The 17243-nt window shown below is 43.5% G+C and overlaps 5 protein-coding genes across 5 annotated transcripts; 3 read left to right on the top strand and 2 right to left on the bottom strand.

The window, feature by feature from the left end:
* Window positions 1-1215: 1215 nt before the first annotated feature.
* Window positions 1216-2656, top strand: EAF02_006302 (uncharacterized protein; the record flags this gene model as incomplete). Its single annotated transcript, XM_038902350.1, has 7 exons — window positions 1216-1423; window positions 1478-1497; window positions 1548-1584; window positions 1637-1707; window positions 1759-2144; window positions 2195-2296; window positions 2347-2656. The coding sequence occupies 7 exons, from the start codon at window positions 1216-1218 to the stop codon at window positions 2654-2656; spliced, it is 1134 nt and encodes a 377-aa protein (XP_038757570.1).
* Window positions 2657-3853: 1197 nt separating this feature from the next.
* Window positions 3854-5637, top strand: EAF02_006301 (uncharacterized protein; the record flags this gene model as incomplete). The annotated part of the gene is made up of 4 exons (XM_038902349.1): window positions 3854-3925; window positions 4006-4494; window positions 4549-5145; window positions 5215-5637. The coding sequence occupies 4 exons, from the start codon at window positions 3854-3856 to the stop codon at window positions 5635-5637; spliced, it is 1581 nt and encodes a 526-aa protein (XP_038757569.1).
* A 325-nt stretch (window positions 5638-5962) lies between these two features.
* EAF02_006300 (uncharacterized protein) lies at window positions 5963-8193 on the bottom strand (the record flags this gene model as incomplete). Its single annotated transcript, XM_038902348.1, has 9 exons — window positions 5963-6082; window positions 6146-6697; window positions 6756-7280; window positions 7334-7379; window positions 7431-7498; window positions 7548-7565; window positions 7617-7830; window positions 7890-8005; window positions 8062-8193. 9 exons carry the CDS (start codon window positions 8191-8193, stop codon window positions 5963-5965), a joined length of 1791 nt encoding a protein of 596 aa, XP_038757568.1.
* Window positions 8194-10942: 2749 nt separating this feature from the next.
* Window positions 10943-11946, top strand: EAF02_006299 (uncharacterized protein; the record flags this gene model as incomplete). The annotated part of the gene is made up of 5 exons (XM_038902347.1): window positions 10943-11033; window positions 11170-11223; window positions 11314-11472; window positions 11603-11703; window positions 11770-11946. 5 exons carry the CDS (start codon window positions 10943-10945, stop codon window positions 11944-11946), a joined length of 582 nt encoding a protein of 193 aa, XP_038757567.1.
* An 800-nt stretch (window positions 11947-12746) lies between these two features.
* EAF02_006298 (uncharacterized protein) lies at window positions 12747-15995 on the bottom strand (the record flags this gene model as incomplete). The annotated part of the gene is made up of 3 exons (XM_038902346.1): window positions 12747-13260; window positions 13313-15519; window positions 15585-15995. 3 exons carry the CDS (start codon window positions 15993-15995, stop codon window positions 12747-12749), a joined length of 3132 nt encoding a protein of 1043 aa, XP_038757566.1.
* Between the last annotated feature and the right edge of the window lie 1248 nt (window positions 15996-17243).

The raw sequence follows: 17243 nt of genomic DNA, 5'->3' as shown, positions 1-17243 counted from the left end.
ACATCCGGAACGTCTCAGACCACAATTTCAAGTATTTTCCAAGCGGAAAAAGAGATTTAAGAAATGTGCCTATGCAGGTTCTCAAAAGTGCATAATCAGGAAATCGGAGATTCAAACAAAGTCGATATGAACAATCGCATCGTGCTTCCTTACAAAATTGCAGGAAGTGGGAGTAGGGATTGGAAAAATGAAACACTCAATCACAACCCTCAGCATTTGACCTCGTCTATATCCAAATCATTCGAATCCTATCACAATGAGACAATTACTACCTTGTCGGTACCGGCCTCGCATAGTTGAAACCTGGAAACAGCCCGCCCCGGACAAAATTGGCGCTTAAAATGTGCCCTTCCTTACCTCGGGGTTCATCTATACTATAGTAGTAGTTCTTCAGCAATAAACTATATACCAGGATGGGTGACATACTAATAACGATGCTATAGTACATAAGCACTAATGCATAGACTATCGAAGTACGTATTTCGACCTCCTCCAGCTAGTATGTATATTTATGAGTTAATTTTTCTACTAGATACATGCACTGCGCCGTCGGATGTATTCAACTTAAAACAGCAAATAGATGCATGTACTGCGCTGTTGAAGTTTAACCGCCTGAACGGTAGATCCCTTAACATATACATGACTATATTACAAGGTGGCTAATAATATAGTCAGATATGATCTATTGTCAGCTCAAGTGATTACTGCCATCCAGACATCCCATTTACTGTAAGCGGAAACAGGAGGCATATGATTACACAGGCTGATTTCCAGGGTCATTATCTCATCATTGGATAGACACGATACCACCCACTGTTGCCACCATTACTAAAACTTATGGCTTAGCCACTAGCTATTTTCTCACGCGTGTTACTATTGGAGGACTTCATGGATCAATATCGTATCTTTCTGCTTAGATACATTCAAGATGACTGGATCTTACGGATTCACGAATTCCCCAAGTTGTATGTCCAACTACCACCCTCCATCAGCATTTGAAGGGGGCCTTTTTGAAACCATGGCGAAAGATTTGAGAGGAAGAATCTCTACATTTGAATTTTGAAGTCTTTATTTATGCAATCAAGAATGAGAAATCGGATCTAATGAACTCTGTATAATACACGCACCGGAACCACCAAGACATCTACAAGAAGCTGATTGAGTCCACTTCTCCACAACTTTCTTTGGGCTAGCAGAGCCCGTGCGTTCCTTACAATGGCAATTTTTGACCTCATCGGTAGAGAAGGCTTCGTTGCAGCACCGGCTCCACCAGGAGTGACACCAAATTTCGACCACCCCGAAAGCAATGGCGGAATGTACATGGCAGGAACTCTTACAACACTATGCGTTGCATTCATCTTTGTGGTACTTCGTCTGACGACCAAAGTGTCTATGGCAGGAAGAAAGCTAGGATGGGATGATGGTAAGTGTCATTGTAATACTAGGCATTCTTCAGACAATACTAATGTATCTCCAGTTCTGATCGTTTTTGCGCTGGTATGACTACCAACAAGAGCAAATGCGAATTTCCTGCTTACATCATGTAGGCCTTTTCGATTGCCAGAGCCACCTGCTTCATTGTTGGTCAGTACCACTCGATCCTTCGTTGATTCGCATAATAGCTCAGAATATTTAGACATCGAACATTATGGGATTGCGCATCATGTTTGGGACCTTCGTCTCCCAATTAACCGGAATACTTGGCTGGTAGGCTTCAGAGATGATCAAGAAGGGCGCTCCAAATTAACGGAACGATAGCTTCATAGAATTGGGGATATAATGTGGCCCCCCGGAATCCTTTGCGCCAAAGTATCCATCTTGATGTATTATTTGTCGATTTTCAGACCAAGCAAAGCCTTTCGCTGGACAGTTTATGGAACTCTGGTATTCACGATTTGTTACCTCATCGCATCAACATTGGTGCAGGTCTTTTGGTGCAATCCCGTCGCTGCGGCGTTCGGAATCAAAACCCCCGGCAAAAAGGCTGTCTGCCTAGACGGCTATGTGACTGACCTTGCAATTGGTGCCCTAAATCTACTCACGGATATCATTATTCTTGTTCTGCCCATGCCCATGCTGTACAGATTACAGCTAAGTCGGGGACGAAAGTTGGGACTGGCAGCAATATTTGCTATTGGTGGATTGTGAGTGGATACCTTCTATGAGAAAAACATTATTCTGACCAGGAAAACAGTGCTGTGGGAGCTACTCTGGCTCGAAACGTTGAAATAGCTGTGAAACTTAAGGATAGTGACGCAGATCAAACCTGGGACGTTATGTACGAGGCCGTATGGATGTAAGCAATTCTGCAATCGGGGCAAATGATACTGAACTAACAAGCATAAGATCCATCGAGTTGAACGTAACAATCATCTGTTCGTGTCTGCTGGTCTGTCCGCAACTTTTCCGCTATGTCTTGACCAACACAAAAGTTGGACAGTCTTTACGAAGTCTTTTCGGCTCAACCCGTACAACACAGGATTCTGCAAGCAGAGGCTCTTTATCCGGATTTAATCGACGAAGCCCACGGTCCAAACACTATTTACCACAAGATAGTGAGATTGAGCTTGATAGAAAGAGTGCTAGGAGTTTTTCTGATGAGATACCTGATGGTGCCATTAGAGAAACTAGAACGGTAGATCAGACCATCGTGTAGAGGACTCGCTCTCAGCGTATCATCAGTGGCGTGTACTGGTGGAGCTCTTCTGTAATCTTAAAATAATTCAACCCGAAGAATCTTGTACATGTAAAATGTGGGCTGCCAACTCTTACACTGAGGATAATGAGATTTGCCTATATCGAATCACAGGGGCGTTTTCAGAAAAGCTATGAAAATATTGGATTTGAATATTGAAGAGAGTGTGTCCTTTTTGTGTTGCGTTCTTTCTTGGCCAGACGAGCGCTTGTGTCTAGTCACGTGACTTGGCTGGTTTGAATTGACAATATCTTAGTCTGTTTGAGCTGTTGATTCTTCAAGCCGATCAGCCCTAATGCATAGATATCAATTTCCGAGTGAATAGGTTGGTATCGTGTAGTTGATGAGATGGGACAAGGAATTTAGAGACTAAAGTGTGATCGTGTGATGCGCACCTGATAAAAAAGATGTGATGATAATCAATCTCGACTTTCCACTTCGCAGATGAACACGTGTGGCGAGGCGTAACTAATACTACTGTAGGTATCTTCTGTTTAGGCATTTATTAGCTTGTCTCGTTTGTCTTGTCAAGCGTTATGGTCTTATTAAGCTTTAGGCGTTAGCTCGGCAGGTGGGTCAGCATGCTAGGGGGGCTGGTGACGCTAGCCTTTCTTGCTCCGAGTACATAAGAGAGTTGCAAGACTAATGCTGCTTATGCAAGTGAGCACATACTTACAGGTTGAATAGGGTGATTGATATACAATCCCTAAGTCTCAAAGCTGAGGGATATTATCTATGATTAGTGACCAAGACTTCCTCAGAAATCAGCCCAATAAGATCATAGGCATATGTCACTGCCTCCATAATTTGAGATTACACAAAACACGGGAACGTTATTTTTACGGATGGTGGTGGAGGTCCTGTATGCCCGTCAGATGTTACATTGCTTAAGTCAAGCTTGTAGATCTTCTTCCGTGCTTTATTCCGGGGTAAATTTTCCAGGTTCTCAATCCTGGGGTTCTGCAGGAGACATTGCTACATGGCATTCACGACGCCTACGCGAGTCGCAACAATGCTTTCATGCCGATTGCTGTCTCCTGACGATGTGGAAAAATCTGGAATAGTTTCCGGGTAGTTGGGCATGCCCATTAGAACTGTTGAACACAGACATAGTCTGCCGTTTCCCCGTGCTCTCCACCACCATGTATAGGGTGAATAATGGATCACTATTTTCCTAATGAGCTTGGCCTAAAGGCTGTCAGTCTGTACTTTGTGGCTTTTTTTCTAGCAGTAAGTTACAGTTGTAGTCCTCTTTGTTGCCCTAAATTTTGCGTGAGTACTTTCTCTGTTTCGTACTGAAACGTCTCTAGTATAATACTTTCCGATGTTTCTACAACTACTTTTTCCACCCGCTGTCTAAGTACCCAGGCCCACTGCTCTGGAAGATCTCCCGTCTTCCATACGCAATATCTCTATCTCGCGGTAACCTGGTCCATGACACTTGGGCCATTCACACCAAATATGGCAAGGTTGTACGATTAGCACCAGACGAACTATCTTTCATTGATGGCCAAGCATGGCATGACATCTATGGAGCGCGAGGTCGTGGGCATGCTGAGTTTACCAAAAACCCCGCTTGGATTAGACCAGCTCCAAATGGAGTCTTCTCAATTCTGGATTCTTTCGAGGATGATCACACAAGACAAAGGAAGATCTTGAATCATGCCTTCTCTCCAGGCGCTCTGAAAGCCCAAGAGCCATTCTTGCAGAAGTATACGGGCCTGTTGATACAAGAAGCTCGAACACGAAGATTCCTGGATCTGAAAGATTGGTACAATTTTACTACCTTTGATATTACGGCAAGTGTAATCTTCGTATGTAATTGTGTAAGATTCTGACAACAGGAAACACAGGGTGACTTGACATTTGGACAGTCTTTTGAATGTCTCGCGAAAGGAAAATATCATCGCTGGGTATCGTTCCTCTTTGCCCATCTCAAAGCATCGTGCCTCCTAGCCAGTATAACTTTTTACCCGGTAATTGATAAGATTTTGTGGTACTGTATCCCCAAATCAGCCTTCAACGAACGTATATATCATTTTCGCCGTAGTGTAGAATGGGTACAAAAACGTCTCAATCTAGAGACTGGTCGCAATGACTTCATGTCATATATCGTTGGCGCTAATACGAAGAATACAATGACCATGCCGGAAATAGAAGCAACAGCAGGAACATTGGTCATTGCAGGAAGTGAAACCACTTCTACAGTGCTACTTTCAACAACGAGAAACCTAATGTTGCAGCCTGAGAAGATGAAAAAGTTGAAGAAAGAGATTAGAGAGACGTTCTCGGACGAGTCTGAAATTACCCTGAAGGCTCTCGAGAACCTTCCTTATCTCACAGCCGTATTCCAAGAAAATTTTCGATATACCCCGCCAGTGCCGTGCTCTATACCACGTACTGTGCCGGATGGTGGTGACACAATTGCCGGAGACATGTATCCAGGAGGCGTAAGTTCAGTCCAGTCTTAACATCCCTAATAAAATTGAAACACAACTAATTCCTCCACCTCTCTGAAGACATTCGTCGGCCTTCCTCAAATCGCTGCATATCGCTACCATGATCACTTTGCCCATGCCGACCACTTTATACCAGAACGCTGGCTATCGTCAACCTCATCTTCTCTGTTCGAACCAACTACCTCCGATCCATACTTCGACAAGGAAACCTTCAAAGATGACAACTTCAAGATTGTGCAGCCGTTTAGTGTTGGACCACGAAACTGCATTGCGCAAGTTTTAGCTCATGCCGAGATGAAACTCATACTAGGTCGTTTGTTGTGGAATTTTGACTTCCGCATTCCGGAAGGAAGGGAAGGAGAACTTTGTTACAAGAAGTTGTGGGTGGAGCAAAAGACATATGGCTTGTGGGTCAAGGAGCCGTACGTTCTAGAAATGGTTCCTGTCGTGAGACAGGATAAGGAAGTCGGATTGTCTGCCTAAGACCTATCGTCAGTGAAGCTAGAGATCTCAATGATAGCTACATGTCTTCCAATTCAAAATACATGCCTTTCCAAATCTCACATTATTTATGAAAAATAATGTATCTTATGTGTAAATTACCAATCAACTCTACTAAATCCAAGATTGATTCCAAATAGCTGCCGCGTCTGCCTGTGCGATTCGCTCATTTCTCATCATGAGTCGCAGAAATGATCATTGTCCGCCGAATATTGTGACAGTGTTCATCTAAAAAAAACGGCGGTGCGAAATCGCCACATATCATTTCCCGTTCATATTCTAATCTATTTCAACGAAAACTGGCAAACTATTCCCCCGAGTCGATTTCATCCACCAAATGAGACTTCGTCCATTTCTGCCAACTTTCACACGTCGGCGATATTGATTTCAAAGCCTGGGAGTTATTGGCTAACACATCCGGTTGTTCCTGGAGAAAGTCAGTGAATGAAATATAGAGGCCATGGATTCGTTTCCAGGTTAAGGTACGCACCAATACATTTATTAACAGCCCAGTTGAGACATGTCCAGCGACGTGGCAGTGAAACGGCCATACACCAGGATTATCAGCAACATATTCAATGACAGTGTATGCCTTTGAGCCTGTTCTAAGAGCTGCTGCCATCATGAAGGTATCTCTTCTGATCGGATTGGATGGATTAGTTATGGTTCCATCCCATGTGCCAACTCCTTCGGCCAGTATCCAAAAGTTATGACCATGAAGATGCATAGGATGAGAGACTGGCACGCTGTTTGTAATGATTAGACGAACAGAGGCAGGCGTTCCAAAATCTTGAACGTTCATAGTAGTTGGATAGAGCGATGTGCTGTTGGTATATGTACCGCTGTTCGATGTTGAGGTTGTTGCTGTTGCGGCTGTAAGAAGAACTGGCTGGTTGTAATCCGCCCGGAAAGAGCTGCCACCGAAGGTGAATAGAAACATACCGGAGCCATTGATAACATAATTTATGTCTATTATTTGGGTGACTTGTGGTGTGACTGGCGGAGTACTCTTGACATATGGGGTAGTTGTATTAAGGGGGTCCTGAATGTCTGGTTAGAGATGGTACTTTCATGTATGGCCTTAAGAGTGGGCCGCTTACGTTCAAGCAATTCGTTTCATTGTAAGAAAATGGTGTGGACTTAGGCCTGCTGTTTGGATTGGCGCCGTCGTACAATACTACAGCTAGAGCGTTCGGCTGTAGACTGGGGCTAGATGCGCACAGCTGGCTAAAGTTGGAACGCATCCAATATGATGATCCCACCTTGCCAATAGCTTTAACTATCACGTCTGTGCGCTGTCCAACTCCTACAGTTACCACATTCGTGTCATATGGTACGACTGGAACGAAATCAATAGCAATAACTGTTAATACATGCCCATCGATACTGAATTTCTGGTTCCCTTCTGTGCCTGGGTTTATGAGACGAAGCCGGTGCGTCTTACCCGGGTGAAAATGAAACTTAGAAAGCCCGGCGTTGGCTGTACAAGAGGCATTCACAGTGATCGCGCTACAATTAAAATCCATCTTTCCGTTGATCAGGTTATTGTTGGCTGCAAGTGGATTTGCAGGCACCGAGAAAAGTCGTTCCACCACTTGGTAGTAATCGGCGTGATACCAATCATGCTGCAGTTCAAAATGAGCCCAAGAACACGGATGATCTATTAAGAATTACTTACGAGCATAACCGGGCCGATATCAATATCATAATGGACGTTATGAGGGCTGTTTGAACTTTAATGATAGGACCTTAGGAAAGATTGGGAGCGAACGAACCCATATATGACTAATGGTCCGAAAAGACCAGCGCCGTATTGACCACTGTAATGACTGTGATACCATGACTTGAATTTTTGATTAGACTAGAATTGTATGGAAAAGGTCATCACTTACAGTGCCATATTGATCTGCCTGCAAGTTTGTTAGGAAGGGCTACAAAGACACATATGAAGCTGAACATACTCTAAATCGATACGTGAATTGGCTGCCAGGACTAATGGGACATTGGCTAATTCCAGGGACGCCATCCATCCAAGGTGTGCCATTCTGCAGAAGCCCGTGCCAGTGAATGGTAGTTCCTTCGTCTTTGATATGGTTTCGAACAGTGACTTGGATCATGTCACCCCAATTGGCATCAAGAAGCGGCCCAGGGAACTGCCCGTTAATGAGGATGACGCTATTTTACCATCTCGTTAGCAAACAAGGTTTGCCGTATGAATATCTGTCTCGAAGTACCTTTTGTTCACTCCGTCAGGAGCTATATATCCTCTAGTTATGGTCCAGTCATAATATACGGTACGCCCTGTATTTGGAATCGCTCCATAAGTGTTCTGCAGCGATGTCTGTGGCGCCTGGAATACTATCATTAATCTCGGTAGACGGCCAAGATGGCATCTAGAGAACATACATTTGTTAAGTTATAGAAAGGTAATTGTGGTGCATCGAGCGTCCCCCATAATGACAAGCCATTGGTTTGAAGTTGAGACAAGCTTGCCACGAGCAAAGTTGTGGCTTGGGTGATGAAGTCGGCGAAGAGCATTTCAAATGAGGTTTGGAGATGTTTCTCGACCCCAAAAGACGACTCTTGTATAACCAAATAAAAATTTGAAGTACTGAGCCAGGAACTTATACTTGTACTTGTGCTTGTACAAAGAAGAACGATCTTGGGTAGCCTTTGCTAATATTCAAATAAACGATCCAACATTTAGAAGTATGCAGGCGTGTGGCGATATTATGGAGCGTGGCTCTAAATCCCACATGGCTGTCATGTATTTGAATCCCTGCCGTGTTCCGGTAGCAAATGAGAATACCGTATTTCTGACAAGGTTGCAAGGGAGACAAATAAGAGTAGATATGGGTATGCAATAAACCCAGTAAAATTAAAAATACACACGCCATTGATGCCGATAGCTTGATTTTGGTTACATCCGGAAAATCTACGATTCTTCTCGAATCTTGAGCTGACATATCTTAGCTGCTACCTTCATGGCACAATGAAACCTTTGAATCCTTTTAGCGAGGGTTATGGTCATTTGTCCTCTATTACTCACTACTGGAGAATTGGTTTTGGTGAATGCGCCCAATGTAAATTTTCGAGTTCAAGCTCCCAAAGCTATCTGGGAACATCTTGCGACCGAATGCAACCGAATGCGACCGTAAGCCCGAGATACTGGATATTGCGGCATCTTTAGGCTGTATGCACGCATAGTGTAAGCCCGTAAACCTAGAAGAATCCTTCTGTGTAAGTGTTTTTCTGTGTATCATGATTTATGATCGTATTACTCTCACTATAATGTTCTTTCCAGGGTTATCAATCCTTTTCACATTGGGTCTCTTTTGTTCCAATTCGAGACTCGAAATGGAGTGGTGGGGTGACTGGCGGTGATTTAGTTTACCATGGATCCTGATAAGTGAGAGAAGAAGTGATTAGTCAATGAATAGCTCTTGATTGTGCCGTTACCTTGTAGAAATTAACGATCATGTGGTTCAGAATCGAGTTTATGTCTCGAAACCCTCGTTCTTTAGCCAACCAAGTAGTTGTCAAGATGAATGGTAACGTGTCTCACGATTCTATGTCAGGGTAGATGAGGGGATGATCTTGTGAAATCCACTTGACCAAGTGGTCTGTGATGCTAGCCCTGTGCTTAGATGAAGCATACTTAGTATGTTACTCGCACCTAATGAGCCACTAGTAGAACATGCGTGATGAAGGAAGGGGATGGGGAGACTTTCCTATCCTTCAATCACTATCATTTCGATTTCAGTTCATGTAGCCACCAGGTAAGAACATAGGCAACCAAGAGCCCAGAAGCGGAAACTTAAAGTATAACATCAGGTATCTCCAAGTAGATGTACTGAAATCGTGGACAACCTTCTGCGCGGCAAAAGTCTTTAGCGGATTTCTGTGTGGGTATAGATCAGAAGCCTAAGGTTAATGTCTCTTCATATGAGCACGGTTAGTCTAACATAGATCAGATAATGGGCGATTTGAAGTGGTATAGGCGAGTGCATACATCCGCACTTCCAAATGATCTTTTCGTTTTGCAGCTATTTGACTAGAGCAGCATTCTATAGATTGACAGACTTTTTCTCGAACGGACCACGGCATAAACTTTGTTTGTGAGCCGGAGAATTTCCATAATCATCTAATATCTTGAATGACGATCTGCCATTTCCACCTAGCAAAGATGCTATGAGAGTGTTCCTCTTGAGTCCACTTATATCTGAATGTGTAGACTATGCTCTATATTTGACATGCTAGGTACGTATAATAACAACAGGAAATATTGCTATAGGGGAGGTGACAAGAATCTGAGAAGCTACTTTCACTTAAAACTGAACATGACTCATATCGTATATTTGATTCCGAATATATTGCTCTTCAGGACTTCGATCATTTACCCAGAAAGGAATGGGGAACGATTCTTTATATTTGATGAGAAGGAAAACAACTACTTTCTCTGCTCATAGTTTCAAGAAAAAGAATTGAAATACAATGAAGGGTTGAGAGATTTTGTAAGATTTTGTGAAGAGAGTGCCTTTGAACGATTGAACTATAGACACTTTGGAGAACCTCTATCAAAAGATAACCTCTCAGGCTTCTCCTGTAGAGCAAGATGAGATCTATCAAGATCGTTGATGATGTAGAATGTCAGAAATTCTGAAACGGATTGACTAACTCCATTGATGGACTTTGATGAGAACACTTACAACGCTCGAGAGCTTCTGGGTGATAGTGTAACTCCGGAGGATTATGCCATCGGATGAGAGTAATAAATAAAGCGTTTTCTTCTATGTAATGCAGAGACAAGTGTCAATAATAGCTTGGTTGCAAGATCTTGCAATGAATATAAATGACAAACTTGATGAGTTCACCTCACCGACCTCTCGGTCCTCAGAGACTACTTTTCAGCAATTCCATATACTATCTGGAACTTCTTTGACTTGCAAAAAGAAAGGTACAAATTGAAGAGAATCGAAGAGGGAAAGCAATCTTCCATTAGAAAAACAAACCAAAGTGGTGAATGGTAGATTTTACACAGCATTTCAAATTCTCATTCCAAATACCCAAAAAAATCAATCCAAGCCGCACATCACCATCACCACTCCCCACCTTCCGATTTGATTACACCACACACGTGATCATCAATACTTCTCATCCCATTTGTGGATCAATAGCCTAGCTTACTAATCATGCCCACTAGCGGCTCACTCCAAGCAACATCACGAAATCTCCAAAAATACCTACAAATCGTACCACTACCGCATCTCCAATTGACACACCCGCCATGTTTCTCCAACGCTCAGCCATTGCTGCTGCTCGCAGAGCAGCCGTCTCTCCCGTCGTGAGACGCAGCTTCTCGTCTAGTATCATCAGAAGTACGTTTATCCTCGTTTGTTGTATCCCGAAAACTATTCGACCTCGGGTACCGAAGATCCTGGGTTTGAAGCTTGAGAAAAAGATAGACTGCTAGAGGATGGTTTGAGAGACTCATGGGCTAATTGTTATGCGTAGGAGAAGTCGCACCACCGGCCGGATCGAGCGACAGAAAGATTAAGAAGTTCGAAGGTGTGTTTATTCGCAAGGCCGGGGCGCGGGAAAATGGGGAAAGGAAAGATGGGGACAAATGGACTGATATATAATGCGCACCACGTGTAGAAATCAAGACCGAAGCCGATCTTCTCGGACCCGGTGCCGCGCCAGGAACTATCCCTACCGATCTCGACCAAGCGACTGGTCTCGAGCGTCTTGAGATCTTGGGAAAGATGCAGGGAGTTGATATTTTTGATATGAAGCCTTTGGATGCTTCCCGAAAAGGTACGCTTGCGTGGGTCTCTTAGGGTGAATGTCCGGCTTGGATTGCTGTGTATGAGGTTTGGGACGTGAGATGAACGGAACGGATGAAATTAAAACAGAAGTGATTTGCTAATCGATGAGGATTGTATAGGCACGTTGGATAACCCAATCATTGTCAAGTCTTTCGGTGATGAACAATATGCCGGCTGTACTGGATACCCAGTTGACTCGCATGTTACTATCTGGCTTACAGTACGTCTCACAAACTCTTCATTTCTTCTTTCTACATGCCACCTTCCACTACTAACTCTTCCACAGATGTCCCGCGACCGTCCCGTTGAGCGTTGCCCAGAGTGCGGAAACGTTTTGAAGATGGAATATGTTGGTCCACAAGAAGATGCTCACGACCACCACCACGACCACCACGATGATGGACACCACAACTACGAAGAGCCAAAGACCTTTGCTGATTTCGTTAAACCGGAATACAGATAAAGGGAGAAGGAAGGGGTTTCGGGTGCGTTGACAATGTTAGACGAGGGTAGGAATGTAGAATAGTAGAGCGCGAAGTTGACATGTTCTCATAACCTTTCACTAGTCGTGCTCGATTTGATTACATGCAAGGTGCGCTTCCATGATCGATTTTCAATACCTAAAAGTTTCAATTTTGAACTGCCTACTTTTATTTTCATTCGATTATTTTGTTTGGTGTGGGATTGCTCCAATATTTCTATGTAAAGCACAAATTTTCCGTGTCATTTTGTCCACCCCCCATTCTTTTTTGAAGCGAACCAAACCCCACGAATTTCCAGCAAACTAGCTCCAAGCTCTCACGTTTCCATCTCCATTTCGCAAGCCAGCCCTTTCCCGAGCTCAAATTTATAATCCGGTTGATAAAAAAAAAAGACTAAAAAACTCAATCGCTAACCTCCAAACATGCTTCATTTATGCTTGAGTCGTGAATCGTCGTCGCCATGTGCATGTGCATTATAAACAGCTGAACAGCAAATGCAGAATTTTGCAAGTTGTTTAAGGGGTATTGTGAATGAACCCATGGATTAATCAAGGGCAAAAAAAAGCTCAACGATACTCAATGATAAGAAGCACACCCCAATCCATTCGCGCTGAAGTGAAATGGAAGAAGCCCCTATGCCACCAGTACATGCAATTTGTAACGGTGGCCGTTGAGGAATATATAGTAGAAGAATGTCTTCGTATTAGTTTGAGGCAAAAAAGACATTCGAATTGAGGCCTCGTTATCAGAATGTCATTTGTCGACTGATTGTTGTATTTCCTTAGTTAGATGGACTTTGCTTCCTTGAGGGTGGCCTCGAACCGCCACTTTTGTCGGCACTCTTATTTCCGTCAAATTTATCGTTTCCTGTTTGCTTTTCCTCATCTGATTTTGGGCCATCCGTGTCTGAAGTGGAACTAGATTTAGAGCTAGAACTGTCATCATTGATTCGGCTCTCCGGAGTACCAGCAAGAGCTCTCGTCGCTTCCACTTTAGCGACAAGATTTATATCACTGTGATGGTCTGCCTCAAAGTCGCTCGCTTCTGTGTTGCCACCTTTGACCTTGCTAGAGTGACTGGGAGTCTGAATGGAAGCTGCTTCACTGAGAGCTCTGGCTCTAGCTACCATCTCGGATGCTTTCTCAGCTGCTCGTTCGGCCCTGATTTGCTTCTTCCACATCTGCGCATATCGACCTTTCTTGAGTAATAGCTCACTATGGGTTCCAGCTTCAGCAACTTGTCCAGCATGAAGGACCAATATTTGATCTGCATTAGTAATAGTGGACAATCGATGGCTATAGTTATAAAATTAGTGAAAAGCGAATAAAAATTAGTTGGAGTTCTTACGCAATGACTAGCATGGTACGGCCTTCAGACAAGGTCTTCAATGCTTCTTGGATGTGTTGTTCGGTATCAGAATCTAATGCGGCAGTAGCTTCATCAAGCATGATGATTCGAGGATTTTTGATAATGGTTCGTGCTATGGCTACTCGTTGCTTCTCACCACCACTGAGACGAAGACCTCGCTCACCAACCTTCGTATCGTAACCATCCGGAAATGCAAGTATCTTGTCGTGAATCGAAGCAGCTCGACAGGCATTGTAAATATCTTCATCAGTCGCATCTTGGTTGGCATACCGAAGGTTATACATAAGAGTCTCATTGAAGAGAATTGTGTCCTGTGGTACAACACCAATGTGATGTCTTAGTGAGTCTATGGTGACGTCTTTAATGTCGTGGCCATCCAGTTGAATACTACCATTCTGGGTATTGTAAAATCGAAAAAGCAGTCGGAAAACGGTGGATTTTCCTCCTCCGGACTCTCCAACAAATGCTGTAGTGGTACCTGGTTTGCAGGTAAAACTCAAGTCCTCCAGTGCAGGCTTACGGGTATCATAAGAGAATTTAACATGATTGAAGTCGATTCGGCCCTCACATGCTGGCAGTGGCTTCGCACTTGGCTCGTCAATGACAGTCGGCTCTTCTTTGAATAATTCAAGGAGACGTTCGCCACTGATCATAGCGCTTTGGACCCCCCGATAGAAAGAACCAAAGAAATTCAGAGGCTGTTGAAGTTGGCCCATATATGTGATGAGAGTCACAAACTGTCCCACTTGACGTTTACCAGTTGTGACTTGGTATGCAGCGATGAATGAAGTTACAAGAAGTCCAGCCATGAAGACCAAGTTTTGACTAATGTTGAGAATATTCAAAGAAATGGTCACTTTGAATTCCATCTTTTGAAATGCCGAAACCGCTTGTCGGTAACGATCAAATTCATAAGTCTCAGCGTTGAAGTATTTAACAGTCTCATAAGATGTTAAAGAGTCATTCTTGACAGCATCCTCCTCGCGGCTGAGGTTTTGCATTTGTCGACGTTGATCCGATCGCCATCTTGCCATCCGAATGGTAAGATAAAGATAGGAAAAGGTGATGATGCTAACCACGAGAGCGTAGTATGCGTCAAAGGCATATGCGAAATAACCGATGGCAACTCCAAGATCGAATATCATTGGAAGAACCTGGAAGGTCACTTGCTCTAGGAAATTATTGATGGCGTTACCCTTACTAAGTGCTGATAGGACTTCTCCAGTGCGCTTTCCGAGGTGGAAATCCAAACTCAGACCATGAACATGCTCAAATGAGGCTGTGGTTAAAGCCTTGTATGAATACTGAGAAATTGGAATCCACAGAACTGATCTAGCAGCCCCTAGGATTCCAGAAGATCCTTGAAGAAACTTGAAAGCAATGAGAAGAGAAATGGACAGCCATGGCATTGTAACCTCGTGATCATCATCGCCAGTAAGCGCATCAGTGACCCTTCCGACTTGCAAAGGAACCGCGATGTTCACTATTCGCTGCATGACGACAAGAAGGAAGCAAACAACAACTACTACTTGCAAGCGAACGGATCTAGCTGGCCAGAGGTATGGAAAGAAGAGTGAATATCCTTTCAAATACTCCCACCATGTTTTGGTTGTAGCTGTTGTGGGTTTATAAAACGCAGGCACTTCGTCCACACGCTGCTGACCAATCGGTCTTCCTTGAATGTCAACGCCCTGTGCTGCAGAACCATCCGCAGTCGCATGTCCATTCAAAGATAAGGAGTCGGAAGCAGACGCATTTGCAATTGAGCCATTTCCAGAGACATGGCCGTTTCCATTCGCTCGGCCATTGAAAAGAAGGGGACTGTTCTCATCAGGCTCACTGCTGCTCTGCCGGCTTCTATTTTTGCCTTTAATTGAATGTCCCAAAGTGAAGATGCAATAAAAAGCGACACAGAAGAAAAGTAGAACTACCCGAATTGCATCGAGTACCAGCTCAACAATTTCCCATTGAGTTGCGTATTTGTGAAAGTCCGGATTGAAGTTGAAAAGCGAGTTGAGTTCCCGGTGAGCTGAGGTATATAAGGATAGCGAAGCGGCAAGAAGTACAATCTCACCGACCAGCGCAACTAACCATGTAACCTGATGTGCAATCGAAGGTGAGGGAGTTGTGTCGACCAACGAAATGAGAAAGACACTATAGAAAAAAAGAGAGGCGCAGACGTATATCTGCATGAAACAATGATCAGTATCTATTTCATCCACAATGGTAAGTCGAAAAAGTGAATGCTCACAGCAGTTGCCTCGCCACACCACCAACCATTCTCCCGTTTATCAAGAGCGTGTACGACGATGTTGATCGCATTGCCGAGAAACGTTACTAGAATGCCAGCTGAAAGCCAAAGAAATAACAATTTCTGAACAGGAGTGAAATCCTGCAGCTTGAGCTTATCCTTATCTTGTTTTGTCCTCCTAGCAGACCGCGGTAAAGGTTTTCCCCCAGGACCTGTGAGCATCGGTCCAGTCTCATCGGAAGATTCCGCAGTTAAAATGCTGTGTGTGATGAATGATATAAGAAAGACGACTAGAAGAACCCATGGATAATTGAAGTGCGTGAGGTTCAATATTGTCGCTGTGGTATAAGTACCAGTTCCATTTGAATACATGCTGGAGCTTAAGCTCGAGTATTCATCGACGCCCGCCATTACAAGTTATATTATGTTTGAAAGACTTCCCCTTCCTTCCTTCCTTCCCTCATCAGTATGCCGGATTTGAAAGCGATCGTGGACGGCTCATGACCCTTTCGATTGGGGCGAGCTTAATTTTTGGGGAGGAAGTTTGTATGTCGAGAAAGCGCGATGTCAAAGTAGCTGTGGCTGGCTGTGTGGCGATACCGAGGTATAAAACGATTGAAATTGGACTTGATACCTAAAAAAGAATTAAAAGAGGAATGATCAGCGAGAGGAGTTCGAGTTAAAGTAGTTCATCTGCGATTTGCGGTGTAACCAACAAACGCAGTTGTCGAGTTTAGAAGGAGATGATGGATGGGCTTCAACAAATAGTAGATGTGAGTGTGGAGTTGTAAATAAGTGATGGTGGCGGAGATGGTGGTGGGGAATCTTCACTCAAAAAAAATACTTTGAATAGTTTCGTGTACTAACTTAAATACTGAATACCTACTTTGTGTTTTTGGACCATAAAGTGAGGATCAAAAGTAGGTGAAGAAGATGAGGAGATGAGATGAGATGAGAGAGGAAGAGGTATGGGAATGGGAAGAGAAAGGAGACGAGGTAGAGGAAGGAGAGGAAGAGGAAGATAGTTTCTGAGATGAATTGAGACGAATTCAGACGAAGAAGAATGAATGATCGGTTGACAGTGGTAATAGAACTAGAAGTAGGACTAGATGTGAAACTTGAAGTAGAACTAGACGTAGAACCAGAAGTAGAAGTAGAAGAAGATTGACGAGATAGGACGAGATGAGATGAGATGAGATGAATTATACAAGAGGTATGAGGTAGTGAAGTAGTGAAGTAGTGAATTATCAGTATATGACAACTTGTTGGAAGGTCAAGCAAGATATCAGGTACTAATATGCACGGTATGTATGTATGAATGTATGTATGTATGAATGTATGTATGTATGTAGTATGTATTGTAATTCTGTGGCTTTCTGAATGTTGAAATTTATATTAAGAAAAGTATAAAAGACATGAAATTCCCAAAGTATGAGTGAGATTGAGATTGAGATTGAGAGTGAGAGTGAGAGTGAGAGTGAGAGTGAGAATAGATAGGTAGGTAGGTAGGTAGGCTCGAGGGAGGGAGGTAGGTAATTCTGATGCTGGTTGATACTTTGTATCGGGGAGGGGGCGGTGTTGTTGATCTAAATAGACAAAGTTCAAAGAAATATAAACATTTTTTTATCTTACTTTTGGCTCTTGCACTTTCTAAAACCT

Source organism: Botrytis sinoallii (assembly GCF_014898435.1).
Source record: "Botrytis sinoallii strain Bc 23 chromosome Unknown BSIN_010, whole genome shotgun sequence".
NCBI lineage: Eukaryota > Fungi > Ascomycota > Leotiomycetes > Helotiales > Sclerotiniaceae > Botrytis > Botrytis sinoallii.
Note: the sequence above shows the minus strand (reverse complement) of the source record. Positions and strands in the feature narration are given on the sequence as shown.